At 44.5% G+C, this 16,218-nt stretch overlaps 1 protein-coding gene across 1 annotated transcript in view; it reads right to left on the bottom strand.

Moving 5' to 3' along the window:
• spast (spastin) overlaps positions 1–5,611 on the bottom strand; it is a 65,699-nt gene extending 60,088 nt beyond the window's left edge. Inside the window, exon 1 of the mRNA XM_063039809.1 lies at positions 5,238–5,611. Coding sequence (XP_062895879.1) covers positions 5,238–5,559 — 322 coding nt within the window. The 5' untranslated portion in view covers positions 5,560–5,611. The remainder of the gene's footprint in view (positions 1–5,237) is intronic.
• Positions 5,612–16,218: the final 10,607 nt, after the last annotated feature.

The raw sequence follows: 16,218 nt of genomic DNA on the forward strand, positions 1-16,218 counted from the left end.
TGATTTACTGCATCCAGTGCTCCCAATGCGGCCTTCTATATATTGGCAAGACCCGACGCAGGCTGGGAGACCGTTTCGCTGAACACCTACGCTCTGCCCGCCAGAGAAAGCAGGATCTCCCAGTGGCCACACATTTTAATTCCATATCCCATTCTGATATGTCTATCCACAGCCTCCTCTACTGTAAAGATGAAGCCACACTCAGATTGGAGGAACAACACCTTATATTCCATCTGGGTAGCCTCCAACCTGATAGCATGAACATTGACTTCTCTAACTTCTGTTAATGCCCCACCTCCTCTTCGTACCCCATCTGTTATTTATCTTTTATTATTATTAATAATTTTTTTTCTCTCTCCCTTTTTCTCCCTCTGTCCCTCTCACAATACTCCTTGCCCACCCTTTGGGCTTCCCCCCTGCCCCTTTCTTTCTCCCTCGGCCTCCCGTCCGTCCCATGACACTCTCATATCCCTTTTGCCAATCACCTGTCCAGCTCTTGGCTCCATCCCTCCCCCTCCTGTCTTCTCCTATCATTTCCGATCTTCCCCTCCCACTTTCAATTCTCTGTTAGCTGTTCTTTCAGTTAGTCCTGACGAAGGGTCTCGGCCCGAAACGTCGACGGTACCTCTTCCTATAGATACTCCCTGGCCTGCTGCGTTCACTAGCAATTTTTATGTGTGTTGCTTGAAATTCCAGCATCTGCAGATTTCCTCCTGTCTGCCAGTTCAATAGGAACAATTTAGTGAGTGAAGTCGAGTTAAATTATCCCCTCTGGTTCAAGAGCCTGATGGTTGAGGGGTAATAAATGTTCATGAACCCGGTGGTGTGGGTCCTGAGGCTCCTGTACCTTCTTCTTGACAGCAACAGCAAGAAGAGAGCATGGGTCTGGATAATGAGGGTCCCTGATGATGGATGCTGCCTTCCTGCGACAGTGCTTCGTGTAGGTGTGCTCAATGGTGGGGAGGGCTTTACTTGTGATGAACTGGGCCGTATCCGCTACTCTTTGTAGACTTTATGGCAAATATTCCAACTTTTATCACAGCATGTTATGGTCCTGATTTAGAAGCCTGTCAAAGTTTGAGATGACATGCTGAACCTAGAGACACTGCTGTGCTCTCTTTGTAATTGAACTTACATCCTGGACCCTGAACAGAGATCCTCTGAAACCATAACACTGACCCTCTCTACTTCTGATTCCCCAATGAGTGGCTCACGGACCTCTAGTTTCCTCCTCCTGAAGTCAACAATCATCTCCTTGGTCTTGCTGACATTGTGTGAGAGGTTGCTGTTGTGGCAATCTCCCTTCTAGATGCTGATTCGTCACCACCCTCGATCCAGCCAACGACAGTGGTGTCATCGACAAACTTAAAATTGGTAATTGAGCTGTGCTTAGCCTCACAGTTATAGGCCTAAATAGAGCAGGGGCTAAGCACACAACCTTACGGTGCACCTGTGCTGAAGGAGATTATGGAGGAAATGTTGTTGCTGATCGGCGGGAGAAGATGGCGGCGCAACACAGCTCACAGTGGCCACTCCAGTGGTGATGTCTGTTGTCACGTAGGGTGCCGTGCACAATCCTGATTTGATGGAGATGGACGTGAGAGCATGGAGGAACATCTGGTGAAACTTCTGAAATGCTGCCTGCTTCGCTGCTGCTGCTACTGTGTGGTCCAGAATCTCCGGAGGGGAAGGCCCCGAGTCCTCGGCTCTGCTTGTTGCTCGGAGGCTGGGGCAGGGTCGAAGCACTCGGCAGAGGATGGTGCTTGGAGAGGCTGTGTCGGAGGGGCTGGTCGGAGGCTCGAAGTTTCCAGATGGACTCAAGACTCCTCTGCGGTCAGGTGCTTCCAATGGTGCTGCATCGGCAAGTTGGCGGCGCTTGGAGGTTCATGGCAGGGAGAGTTTCTCCCTTCTACCGCCTGCGTGAGATGACGAGTCTATCGGGACCTTGAGACTTTTTTTTACCGTGCCCATGGTCTGCTCTTTATCAAATTACGGTATTGCTTTGCACTGTTGTACCTATATGTTATAATTATGTGGTTTTGTCAGTTCTAGTCTTGGTTTGTCCTGTGTTTCTTGTGATATCATTCTGGAGGAACGTTGTATCATTTTTTAATGCATTTCTAAATGACAATAAACAAGGACTGAGTGTCCTCATAATCTAATCTAATCCAATTCAAAATGACTGGGGTCTGCAAGTGAGGAAATTAAGGATCCAACTGCACAAGGAGCTATTGAGGCCAAGGTCTTGAAACCGATTTGATTAGTTTTGAGGGGATGATGGCATTAAATGCTGAGCTGTATTCAGTGAAGAGAATCCTCATGTAAGCATCTTTGCTGTCCAGATGTTGTAGGGTTGAGTGAAGAGCCAGTGAAAGGGGATCTGCTGTTGACCTGTTGTGCCAGTAGGCAAATTGGAAAGGATTCTAATCGCTTCTCAGTCAGCAACCTCTCAAAGCACTTCACAGTGCATGAAAATGCTACTGAATGGCAATCATTCAGGCAGGTTACCATGTTCTTAGGCACAGGTATAACTGAAGCCCGTGCGAAGCAGGTGGATACCTCAGAGCGCTAAAGTGAGAGATTAAAGATATTGGTGAACATTCCAGCCACGGTATTTGACCAGGTACCCTGTCTGGGCTGGTACTTTCTGTGGGTTCACCCTCCTGAAGGATGCACTCACAGTGGCCTCAGAGACTGAAGTTACAAGGTCATCGGGGGCTGTAGGAGGTTGTGAAGGTGCTTCCATGTGATGGTCGCAGCAAGCGTAAAAGTTAAAGTGCACAACTATAATTTTTTGCCACACACACATTCATTTTCTTTCTCCCCTTGTACATTTGATGGTCAACTCTGCACAGCCAACATAATGGCAGAGTTGACGTCTGAAACGTCAGCAGGCAAACAATTGATGATGTGTGGAAAGAAAGAAACAAGAAAGAGATTAAAGGGAGATTAGCTTTATTTGTCACATGTATATTGAAACAAAGTGAAATGTATTGTATGCAGCTACAACCAACACAGTCCAAGGATGTGCTGGAAGCAGTCCGCAAGTATCACCATTCTTCTGGCACCAACATAGCATGCCCATAACTTACTAACCCGAACTCTGAACGTGGGAGGAAGTTGAAGAAACCCACGCGATCATGGGGAGAACATACAAACTCTTTACAGACAATGGCAGGAATTGAACCTTGATTTTATGGCCAGTGTTGTAAAGTTTTATGCTAGCTGCTACACCAAGATTTGGAAAGTTGCCTATTAGTTTTCTGCACATTTTCAAATTGGATGGATGCATCCAAATCCTCCTCCCATAAGTAATGAGAAGAGAGCATGTCCCCGATGGTCGGGGTCCTTAATGATCAATAATAATAGGCAAGCAACAGACTGATGGGAGAGCTTTAGGAATTTTAATGTAGTACAGAAGCAATTCATACATCAAGGAGTGAAAGATGTTCTTGCTGAATGAAAAGTAATCAAAGATAAGGCTATTAACAAGTAAAGGATGCAGGAATGCAAACAAACAGGCAAACTGCAAAGTACAAGGAATAATAAGATCATTAGAATGAAGAATAAAAGGGAGGGCATGTACAAGGAATTTCAAAATCAATACAAATAAGTTTGGTAGTTGTAGTCATAAACAGACTGATCCACATGGGTCCTCTGAAAATTGGATAACAGCTACTTCTCCAGTTCTGAAAAAGGGTAATTGACCCAAAACCTTAACTGTTTCTGTGTTGCCACAGACACTACCTGACCCCACTGAGCATCCCTCATCAGATTATGCTTTTCTTTCAGATTTCCAATATCTGCAATGTTTTCCTTTTCAATTACAAACACAAAGTCTTGTTAGCACTGTGCTGAGTATTGGCAAATTCCTGAGAATTCCTGTGAATAGGTTTAGTTTGAGGGATATAATGGCACTGAAGGCAGGAACAGTTCACTTGCTTGATCCCTGGGAATCAAGAGCTACAGAATGAGAGAAAGTCCCACAGACTCCCCTGCACTTAAACACAAGATTCTGCAGATGATGGAATTCCAGAGCAACAAACACAAAATGTTAGCGGAACTCAGCTGTCATCTACAGAGGGGAATAAACAGTTGATGTTTTAGGCCAAGACCCTCCATCAGGACTGGAAAGGAAGGGGGAAGAAGCCTGAATAAGGTGATGGGAGAGAGGGGAAGGTTGACAGGTTCTTGATTCCTAAGGGCATCAAAGGTGATGGGGAGAAGGCAAGAGAATGGGGTTGAGAAGGAAAATAAATGTGTATATTCCTCCCTATAACCACGTGTGGTTCCTCCAGCTGCGCCAATCGTCTCCCACTTTCCAAAGACATACAAGTTAGTAGGTTAATTGGTCATTGTAAATTGATGTGCGACTGGGCTAGAGTTGAATAGATGGGTGCAGCAGCCCATTGGGCCAGATGGGCTGTTCCACACTATCTCTAAACAAAAGAGGCAAAGATCTAGTGGACAGCCAGAGACCTCTGGGTGCCGCAGTAGCGTAGCTGTTAGTGTGACACTATAACAGCTTGGGGCATTCCAGGGTTCAATTCCAACACCACCTGCAAGGAGTCTCTGTACATCCTCCCCGTGGATGTGTAGGTTTTCTCCAGGCCCTCCAGTTTCCTTCCACAGTCTGGAGATGTACTGGGTACGTTAATTGATAATCATAGATCGTCCTGGAAAGGCTTATGTTGCTCTGTACCACTAAATAAATAAATCAGCCATGATTGAAAGGACTCAATGGGCTGAATAGCCCAAGTCTATTCTTATGTCTTATCTCAATCTTGGGAATCAAATGTAAAGGGAAGCTAACCATGACTTTGACCAACTGATAGTAGAGTAAGCAAACTATTACTTCAACTTTCTGTGCATAATAAATGTTACACTGTAACAGTAGGGCACGCCTCACCTTTTTACAAGCATGCACTTGCTCACAATTACTCTATGCACATTATATAGTACAAAATTAAAACACAGTAAAAAGCGTTTTATACCTCAAGTACACCGCAACAAAACGACAATACGCAGAACATATGCAACGCAGCGACTTAAACTAATACCATGGCCTACTTTACAATGCAGCGTATATTGCACAACATTACAATGCCATGCCGACCCACTCCAATTAAAAACAATGTTTTTGACTCATCTGCGGCATTCTTAAAGGGGCAGTGGGCATACCCAACAGCCCTTGCAATGGACCAACAAAAGCCAACTCCCTCCTGATTCTTCCTCACCTCTTTCGTTTTCGTCGATGCCAAGAGCAGTGGAGATGTACTCGAAGGCCAGCCGGTGGGATTGGCGGATCTGCTCGGGCTCGGCCGTGGCCACGGTCGGGGTGCTCTTGCGCGATGCCATCTCAGACAGGCGCTGGCAGACGTAGGCAAAGAAGAGCCAGAGGTGAAAGGCCAGGAAGCGCAGGAAGGTGAAGACAGCGACCAGCGGATACGAAAAGTAGTAGAGGTTACGTTTGTGCAGCGAGAGCCTGTCGCTGTTGCCTTCGGGCGGATCTCGGGCCGGTCCCTTCTTTTTCCTGCCTCGTCCTCCGGGAGAATTCATTCACCCGCCCTCTCACCGCCATCACAAGCAGGGCAACGCGCATGCGCCAACATCCACTCGGCATTGTCCGGCCTCCCACCAATCACAACAGCCGAGGAGCGACGTTGTTGTCCAATCAGGAGGTGGCCGCGTCCTCCAGCGAGGACTTGGCCATTAGGAGAAACAATTGAATTTATTTAAATCTTACATCCGTCCCATAACGTGAGGGAGTAAAAATGTTTGCGTTATGACTCCAACGCAATGTACAGATATGTAAATATGTAAGTCTAATGGCTTGTAGGAAGAAGCTGTCCCGTAGCCTGTTGGTCCTGGCTTTAATGCTGCGGTACCATTTGCCAGATGGAAGCAGCTGAAACAGTTTATGGTTCGGGTGACTGGTGTCCCCGATGGTTTTCCAGGCCTTCTTTACGCACCTGCTGCTGTAAATGTCCTCAGTGGAGGGAAGTTCACATCCACAGATGTGCTGGGCTGTCCGTACCACTCTCTGCAGTGCCCAGCCATCAAAGTTGGTGCAGTTCCCATACCAGGCGGTGATACAGCCAGTCAGGAAGCTCTCAATGGTGTCCCTGTAGAATGCCTTGAGGATTTGGGGGTTCATGCCGAATCTCTTCAGTCCCCCGAGGTAGAAGAGACGCTGTTGTGCTTTTTTTTTGCCACACAGCCGGTGTGTACAGGCCAGGTGAGATCTTTGATGATGTGCATAGCGAGGAATTTGAAACTACTCACCCTCTCAACGGACACACATAAAAGTTGCTATGTGTTGCTTGAATTTCCAGCATCTGCAGATTTCCTCGTGTTTGCACCCTTTCAACGGCATTGATATTGATCGGGGCGAGCCTATCTCTGTTCCTCCTGTCATCCACCATCAGCGCTTAAGTTTTTTGGACATTGAAGGAGAGGTTGTTATTTTGGTACTACTGTATCAGGGTGTTAACCTCTCCTCTGGAGATTGTTCTGTCACCGCTCGAAATAAGGTCGTGTCATCTGCAAATTTGATCAGCAGATTGGAGCTGTGTGTGGCCGCACAGTCGTGGGTGTAATGTCTAATGATTAACTTCTGTCTTGAAGGTGACAAAGTCTAATGTGCTGGCAAACGGAAAAGGATAGTGCAAACAAGAGAAAATCTGCAGATGCTGGAAATCCAAGCAACGCACACAAAATGCTGGAAGATCCCAGCATCTATGGAAAAGAGTACAGTCAACTTTTCGGGCCGAGACCCTTCAGCAGGATAATGCAATATCAAGTCAGGCAACGTTCTCGTCACGGGAATAAAAAGAAACAAACCTGGTTGGTGAACTCAGCGGGAAAGGCAGCATCTGTAAAGGAAAACGGATACAGTAGTTGGCGTTTCGGGTAGAGACCTTCCACCTGGAATGGACAAGTCACTGGTCCGATTTAAGATTCCCTCTCTCATGTATTCTCCTTCTTGAGTCTTCTAATGTCTTTATTTTTGTCTAGGAGGGAAATCTCAAGTGGTGAAAATGGAAGTGTTTCCAAAGAAGTCAGAGCATGTCGCTGTAATGCATCATGTGGATAGCAAGTACTGTCCTGCAGAATTTTTGAAAGAAATGAAGGTGGAAGTTGCTTTGACCTGCTTTAACCAAATGGAGTCAAACTTAATAAGTGTTGCTAGCATAACATTTATCCAGTTATAAATGGTGAAAATATTTGGAAGGTAGGTCATTTTCTGCAGTACCTCTTCCTTTACTTGTCTTGTGTCCCTAGTTCTTGACGTGGTTTTTCAGTTATGTTGTGGATCAATAATGAGGCGTTCTGTTTCGTTACTTTAATTTAATTCATTTATTTATTGGGTACAGTTTAAAACAGGCCCTTCCAGCCCTTCGAGTTGTGCCATCCAACAATACCCTGATTTAATCCTAGGTTAATCATGGGACAATTTACAATGACCAATTAACCTACCAACCGATACACCTTTGGACTGTGGGAGGAAACCTGAGCACCCGGAGGAAACTCAGGCAGTCACTTACAAACAGGCAGCGGTGGGAAATGAGCCTGAATTGTAAAGTTTTGTGCTAACCACTATACTACCATGCTTTGGAGGAGAATATGGATTTTGCTGGCATAGTCAGCATTAATGGCCCAAACTTAATTGCAGAAGTCAATGGTGGGTTGCTTTGCTTATTTAGTGAAGTGATGTCAATCTTCCAGTCCTCAAGTTTAACCCCTTTCCTCCACATGAAGGAACTTGCAAAATGCTGCTTAAGTAGGGAATATCAGGATTTGGTCTTTCACAATGGAGAAACAACAACACGATGGACAGGATCTCCCCGTAGCCACCCACTTCAACTCTGCTTCCCACTCCCATACAGATATATCCATACATGGCCTCCTCTACTGCCATGATGAGGCTAAACTCAGGTTGGAGGAGCAACACCTCATATACTGTCTAGGTAGTCTCCAGCCCCTTGGTATGAACATAGAATTCTCCAATTTCCGGTAATCCCTTCCCCCTCCCTTCTTCTATCCCTATGTCACTCTACCCCCTCCCCCAGCTGCCTATCACCTCCCTCTTGGTTCCGCTTCCTTCTACTACCCATTGTGTTTTCCCCTATTCCTCCTTCACCTTTCCTGCCTATCACCTCCCTGCTTCCCCTCCCCCACCCCTTTATCTTTCCCCTTACTGGTTTTTCACCTGGAACCTTCCCACCCTCCCCCCACCTTCTTTATAGGGCCTCTGCCCCTTCCCTCTACGGTCCTGCCGAAGGGTTCTGGCCTGAAACGTCGACCGATCTTTTCCATGGATGCTGCCCGACCTGCTGAGTTCCTCCAGCGTGTTGTGAGTGTTGCTTTGACCCCTGCCATCTGCAGAGTATTTTGTTTTGACGATATTACTTCCAAGCCAGAGTGAGAACCAGCATGCAGTGGTGTGCCATATGCCAGGTGGCCTTGTCCTTCTTGGTGTCAGAGCTCACATGTTTACAAGATGGTGCTGGAATAGTTGGGAAAGTAACTGTAGAACCCAGCGTGTGGAGGGAGTAAATATTCTGGGTGGTGGATACTTTGCAAATCATTGGGCTGTCTTGAGGTTCTTGAATAATGTTGAAGTTGGATTCATCCAGGCAAGTGATTCATCCATCATTCCCGGATTTGTGTTTTTTTTTTGTAATTTATTTTTATTGAAGTTCATCATCAAACAAACATTTCCATAAGATGTATTTCAGATACCCCGTTTTGTGTTTTATTGATGATGGAAAGATCTCTACATTTCAGGAGGCAAGACACACAATAGGATATCCAGCCTCTTTCTTGTTCTTTTGCTGCAATACCTGTGGCTAGTCCACTTCAGTTTGTAGTGAATCCTGACTCCAAGACATTATTGAGGGACAGGAATGGATTGTCAGGAAAAAGTTAGATTCTCTTGTTGCCTGAAACTTTTGTCAGTGAGATAATTTGGTAAAGATCTTTAATGTGAATGGGAGGTAGACAAACTTTCTCTTACTCTTGAGGATGTTCATACCCTGGTGCTTAAGCTGCAAATAATACCTATGCCACAAGTCAGCTGAAACCTGAATATCCTCAAGATGTGTCCACAGAGTTTCGTTATCTGAAGAACATATGAATTAGGATCTGCCTCTTAATTCCTGAGCCTAGTCTGCCATTTAATAGGAGAATGGATGGTCTCATAGCATCTCTACTTCTCATTCCTGAACAGCCTGGAGTAATGTTTCATTGTCTGACTCATCAAGAATCTATCTCCCGTTTCAAGTTCTCTCTTCCTCAAAATGTGAACCAAGCATATTTGCAAAGGCTTACGACAGGTGAATCCAGACCTTTCGACACAATGTGAGTGGGTCTGACTTCAGATCAAAAGGCTGCATGTTCGAATCACGTCAGGGTAACAAACACTGTGTTGGATTTGTGGGCGATATGGTGGCATAGCAGTTAGTGTAACGCTATTACGGTGCCAGCGACCTGGGTTCACTTCCGCCACTACCTATTCGGAGTTTGTACATTCTCCCATGACCATGTGGGTTTCTCCTGACTACTCCTGTTTCTTCCCACATTCTATAGACATGTGGGTTAGTGGGTTAATTCTATAGATGTGTAGGTTAGTGGGCTAATTCTATAGATGTGTGGGTTAGTGGGCTAATTCTATAGACGTGTGGGTTAGTGGGTTAATTCTGTAGACGTGTGGGTTAGTGGGTTAATTCTATAGACGTGTGGGTTAGTGGGTTAATTCTGTAGACGTGTGGGTTAGTGGGTTAATTCTGTAGACGTGTGGGTTAGTGGGTTAATTCTATAGACGTGTGGGTTAATTCTATAGATGTGTGGGTTAGTGGGTTAATTGGTCACAGGGGTGTAATTCGGTGCCTAAGCTCATTGGGCTGGAAGGACCAAGACAGATTTATAGAGTGACACCGGCATTTTAAAATGAGCCCAATGAGGAGAGGGGATGCAAAAGAGATGGGGAAAGAATAATATAGGTTGGCAAGTGTTTGAGTAAAGAAACAAATTGCTTTTAAATAGAAGTAATATTAGGGAACTTACTTACTACATCGACTCAGGCCTAGGGGGCCGGCGTCAGGCAATATTAGGGAAATAATAATAATAATAATGATAAGTACTTTATTGATCCCAAGTGGGAAATCTTTCATTACAGCAACATTTAAAAACACACTTAGCAATATGCAGACTTAACTGATAATAAAGTACAGAATATTAATATACACAATTTACCAATGTGCTGTAATAATGTACGAAATAATAAAACAAGAGACTATTGTACTATGAAGTGTGTTCTCCTGTCATACAGAGATGAACTGTTGGATATGTTTATTGCATTTGATAGGAAAGATTTTCTGTGACAATCCTTGTGACGGTGCAGCTGAATGAGCCTGTTTGAAAAGGTGCTCCCCTGCTTATTCAGTAGCTCATGGAGAGGATGTGTCCAATTGTCCATGGATAACGGTTTGTTTAGTGACCTCTTCTCCATCACTAACTCAAAAGAGTCCGGGTTGCAGCCAAGGACAGATCCAGCCTTTTTGATGAGTTTATTTAGTCTTTTTGCATCACCAGGACCGATACTGCTCCCCCAACATAAAATCATCTGTACAATATGCATAATTGGAGCATCATGGTGCCCTAACATGTCACAGCACCAGCAACTCAGGTCAATTCCACCACTGTCTGTAAGGAGTTTATATCCTCTTCCTGTGACCACATGGGTTTCCTCTGAGTGCTCTGGTTTTGCCCCACTTTCCAAACACACATGGGTTAGTAAATTGTGGGCATGCTATGTTGGCACCAGAAACATGGCGACACTGGCACTCAGCCTCAGCATATCCTTGGACTGTGATGGTTGTTGACTCTACCAGTGCATTTCACTGTATGTTTCAATGTACTTGTGACTGAAAAAAGCTCATCTTTAATCTTTATTTGCAGTTACGGTATACAACCTGTCAATGATGTATTAAGATAAAGATTCTCTTCTTTTAGTTAAATACAAACAGTGCAGAATCACAGCCTTTCAGCTGGTTTCACACTCTCTAAAACTCATGAGAATTGAACCCAGGTTGCTGGTGTTGTAAAGTGTTATACTACTGTGCTGCTCCGATAATGCAATATTGCACAGATTGTTTATTGGCCAGGCCCTTTTTTAAAAATAAAGTGTTATGTATGTAGCTGGAATTCCCATCCTAAATGCAGCGCGAAGCACAGAATCCAATATCGCTGTGATGATTGTATGTTCTAGTATCAATTGTTTGTTGACAATAAAGTATAAAGTCTATAGATTGAGAGAAGAAATGTGGTTACATTCTGGAAAAACTGCAGTTTGGATGAGCATGTACGTGGTTGGCATGAGTTAGTAAGTTTGCAGATGACACCAACATTGGCGGTTCAATGAACAGTGAAGATTGTCCAAGGTCACAACAGGATCTGGATCAACTGGGAAAGGGTGCAAGGGAAATGCCTGATAGGATTTAACTCAGACAGATATGAAGTGTTATATTTTGGGAAGTTAAACCAGGGCAGGACATACACAGTCAATAGAACAGCTTTGGGAGAACAGAGATGTCAGAGAGCACGTGTGTAGAGTGCCCAGAAATTGGAGACAGAGGTAGACAGGGTGGTGAAAAGGCATATGGCACTCTTGCCTTTCTCATTCAGGGCACTGAGGTGTCATGTTGCAGTTTTACAAGATGTTGGTGAGACCCACCTTGAGTATTGTGTACAGTTCTGCTCACCAGATTAGGAAGTCTATGATTAAACTGGAGATGTATTCGCTAGAGTTAAGAAGAAGAGAGGGATCTTCTTGATACCTATAGAATATTGAATATAGTATACATTGAGAGGATGTTTCCAATAGCGGGGGAGTGTCAGACCAGAGAGCACAGCCTCAGAATACGAGGATGTCCCTTTAGAATAGAGATGAAGAAGAAATTCAAGAGCCAGAGGGTGGTGAATCTCTGAATTCGTTGCCACAGACAGCTGTGGAAGCCATGTCATTGAGTATATTTAAAGCAGAGGTTCAATGGTTCTTAATTAGTAAGGTTGTTAAAGGTTATGGGGAGAAGGCAGGAAAATAGGGTTAAGAGAATCAGAATCCAAAACAGGTTTAATATCACTGGTGGAGCAGACTTGATGGGCCAAATGGCCTAATTCTGCTCCTATGTCTTATGATCTGATGATGCAGGAAAGATTCACAAGGCTGTTGCTGAAACCGGATGTCTTGAGTTATAAGGCAAGGCTGGATGGGTTTTCTCCAGCATATGTGGCTGAAAAGTGAGTGAGTGGAGATTTATCCCGGTCTTTTTCCCAGGATAGGTATAAGGTGAGCGAGGGAATATTTAAAGGGGCTGAGGGGCAAAATTGTGTCATATACAGAGTGGTGGGTATATGGAAATGAGCTGTCAGAGAAAGTAGGTAGAGCTGAGTACAATTATGTTAAAAGACATTCGGACAGGATTGTAGATAGCAAAAGCTTATAAGGATATGAAACAAATGCAGGCAAATGGAACTAGCTCAGGTAGGCACCTTGGCTGAAGGGTCAGTTTCTGTGCTGTACAAATCTGACCTGATGGATTTTCAGTTAGAGAGCTATTGGTCAAAGCACAGTAGCTAATTATTGTTCAAGCACCCATTCCCCGGTCAATGATGTTGATGTCAATCTCCAGTTTAAACGAATCGGGGGGGAAAAACTTGCAGAATATAAAATATGATTTTATATTGTGAATATAAAATTAAAAATAAAATAAATGTAGTTTCTGTGGAGGAAAAAGAAAAACATTTCAGATCACCAGCAATCGTACAAAACATTAATCCATAAAATTCACAACTGATTTCTGGCATCTTGACACTGACTCATTCTCCAACTACAACACACTAACCAATTGCCTATTTAAGGCATCCGTTAGTCTTGCGAGACCATGGATCTGCGCCTGGAAAGTCTTCACTCTCCAGGGCACAAGCCTGGGCAAGGTTGTATGGAAGTCCAGCAGTTGCCCATGCTGCAAGTCTCCCCTCTCCACGACACCAATGTTGTCCAAGGGAAGGGCATTAGGACCCATACAGCTTGGCACCAGTGTCGTCGCAGAGCAATGCAATGTGTGAGTAAGTGCCTTGCTCAAGGACACAACACATTGCCTTGGCTGGGGCTCAAACTCACGACCTTCAGGTCGCTAGTCCAATGCCTTAACCACTTGGCCATGTGCCCACACACCAATTCTCCTATTGCACCATTTAATTAAGCAAAATAATTATTTAAAACATAGCCAGAATTACTAATTTTCCTAATTAGAGCAATATAGTATCAGATATTCAGCAGGGACTCCACATTCTATCAGCTCTTTAATCCCAATGGACAGTTTCTTGTTATGTAGGGTGTTTACTTGAAGCATATTCCCCATGCTGTCAGAGGAAGATAGAAATAGAAGTAAACCATTCAGCCCCCAGAGTCTGTTCCACCGCTAAATCACTGCACAAAAAATGTAAATACACACAAGAAGGTAAGCACACTGACTTAAAGAATTGTCATGTCCATAAACTGTGTGAAGGTTCTTTTTGTCCTCATTAGAAATCTTAAAGCAAATTTAAATTTTGAATGTAAACCTGCTTGCGTGTTTTGTTGATGGAAAAATGTATACAGCAAATAGAGTGAAGAAAGAAATAAAAGGAATCAGATTCAAAGATCAAAATTCAAATTAAATTTATTATCAAAGTACACGTATGTCACCAAATACTACCCTGAGATTAATTTTATTGCAGGTGTTCACAGTAAAATGAAGAGCAATAGAATTAATGAAAAGTAAAGAGAGCAAATAAAGAGAATTTAAAGGTTAAGAATAAGAGAATGAAGGAAAGAGGGAGGAGTGGAACATAACAGAAACATGAGATTCGACAACAATTCTTCACAAATTTCTTTGAATGTTTTTTAAAAAAATAATTTCTGATAGGTGGGGTAATGCCTCTGTTGGTATTTCATTAAAGCCCTTTCGACTACTGAGAGTGTTGGAAGTCACGAGGAATCCTTCTGTGAATCAAGCATTATACTTCTTTTCCCAGCAGTTCCATAAATATACTTTATCAAGTACCTGTCCAGTTTGTTTGCTTATTTATTTATTGGGGTACAGCACGGAATAGACCCTTCTGGCCCTTCAAGCTGTGCCACCTAGCAACCCCCAATTTAACCCTAGCCCAATCACGGGACAATTTACAATGACCAATGAGCCTACCAACCGGCACATCTTTGGACTGTGGGAAGAAACCAGAGCGTCTGGAGGAAACCCGCACAGTCACGGGGAGAAGGTGGAACTCCTTGCTAACAACAGCAGTTATTGAACCCAGGTTACTGGTTCTGTAGAGCGCTGTGCTAATGGATGGGTGGGGGATGGAGGGCTACGGTCCAGGTGCAGGGCGGTGGGACTGTTGGTAATATATTCACTTTCATTACCCTTTTATGCAGTCCTTCTTGATATCTCATTTTGAAAGTATTGAATTGGCTTTATTACTTACATCCTTCATATACATGAGGAGTAAAAATCTTTACGTTACATCTGTCTAAATCTGCAATGTGCAATTTATAGTAATTTATAATAAATAGTATGTACAACAGGATAGTCAATATAACATGGAAATACAGTTGTGTCAGCATGAGTTAATCAGTCTGATGGCCTGATGGAAGAAGCTGTCCCGGAGCCTGTTGGTCCTGGCTTTTATGCTGTGGTACCGTTTTCCAGATGGGAGTAGCTAGAACAGTTTATGGTTGGGGTGACTCGGGTCCCCAATGATCCTTCGGGCCCTTTTTACACACCTGTCTTTGTAAATGTCCTGAATAGTGGGAGGTTCACATCTACAAATGCACTGGGCTGTCTGGCCCACTCTCTGCAGAGTCCTGCGATTGAGGGGAATACAGTTCCCATTACCAGGCAGTGATGCAGCCAATCAGAATGCTCTCAACCTTGCTCCTATAGAAAGTTCTTAGGATTTGGGGTCCCATACCAAACTTTTTCAACCATCTGCACAATTGTGCCCTTTTCACTACACAGCCGGTATATACAGACTATGTGAGATCCTCGGTGATGTTTATGCTGAGGAATTTAAAGCTGTTCACTCTCTCAACCCCAGATCCATTAATGTCTATAGGGGATAGCCTGTCTCCAGTCCTCCCACAGTCCACGACCAGCTCCTTTGTTTTTGCGACATGGAAGAAGATGCTGTTTTCTTGACACCACCGTGTCAGGGTGATGACTTCTTCTCTGTAGGCTCCCTCATTATTATTTAAGATTAGGCCAATCAGTGTAGTGTCATCAGCAAATTTAATTAGCAGATTGGAGCTGAGGATTACTACAGTCATGGGTATACAGGGAGTAAAGGAGGGGGGCTTAAGACACAGCCCTGAGGGGCGCCTGTGTTGAGGGTCAGAGAGGCAGAGGTGCAGGAGTCCACTCTTACCACCTGCCGGTGATCTGACAGGAAGCCCAGGATCCAGCTGCACAAGGCAGGGTGAAGGCCGAGGTCTCTCAGCTTCTTGTTGAGCCTGGAGGGAATGCTGAGCTGTAATCCAGGAACAGCATTCTCACATAGGCATCCGTCTTCTCCAGATGTGTAAGGAGGGTGTGGAGAGCCGTGGCTATTGCGTCACCTGTCGATCGGTTGTGTTGGTAGGCGAGCTGCAGGGGTTCCGGTGTGGGTGGTGGAAAGCTGCAGATGTAGTCCCTGACCAGCCTCTCGAAGCGTTTGCTTATTATTGAGCAACACACATCAAAGTTGCTGGTGAACGCAGCAGGCCAGGCAGCATCTGTAGGAAGAGGCGCAGTCGACGCAATTTGCATGTGGAAAAGCCTAATAGTTGACGGATAATAACTGTCCCAGAACCTGGCTGTATGAGCCCTAAGGCTCTTGTACCTTCTGTCTGATGCCAGCAACGAGAAGGGAGCATGGCCTGAGTGGTGGGGACTCCTGATGATCGATGCTGCTTTCCTGCGACAGCGTTTCATGTAAATGCGCCCATCGGTTGGACGGGATTTACCCCCGATGAATTGGCCCATATCCACGACTTTTTGTCGGCTTTCCCTTTCAAGGGCATTGGTGTTCCCATACCAGGCTGTGATGCAGCCAGTCAATATACTGGCCACTAAACATCTATAGAAGTTTGGCAAAGTTTTACATGTCCTGCCGAAGCTACGCAAACTCCTGAGG

Source organism: Mobula hypostoma, chromosome 2, assembly GCF_963921235.1.
Source record: "Mobula hypostoma chromosome 2, sMobHyp1.1, whole genome shotgun sequence".
Classification (NCBI taxonomy): Eukaryota; Metazoa; Chordata; class Chondrichthyes; order Myliobatiformes; family Myliobatidae; genus Mobula; species Mobula hypostoma.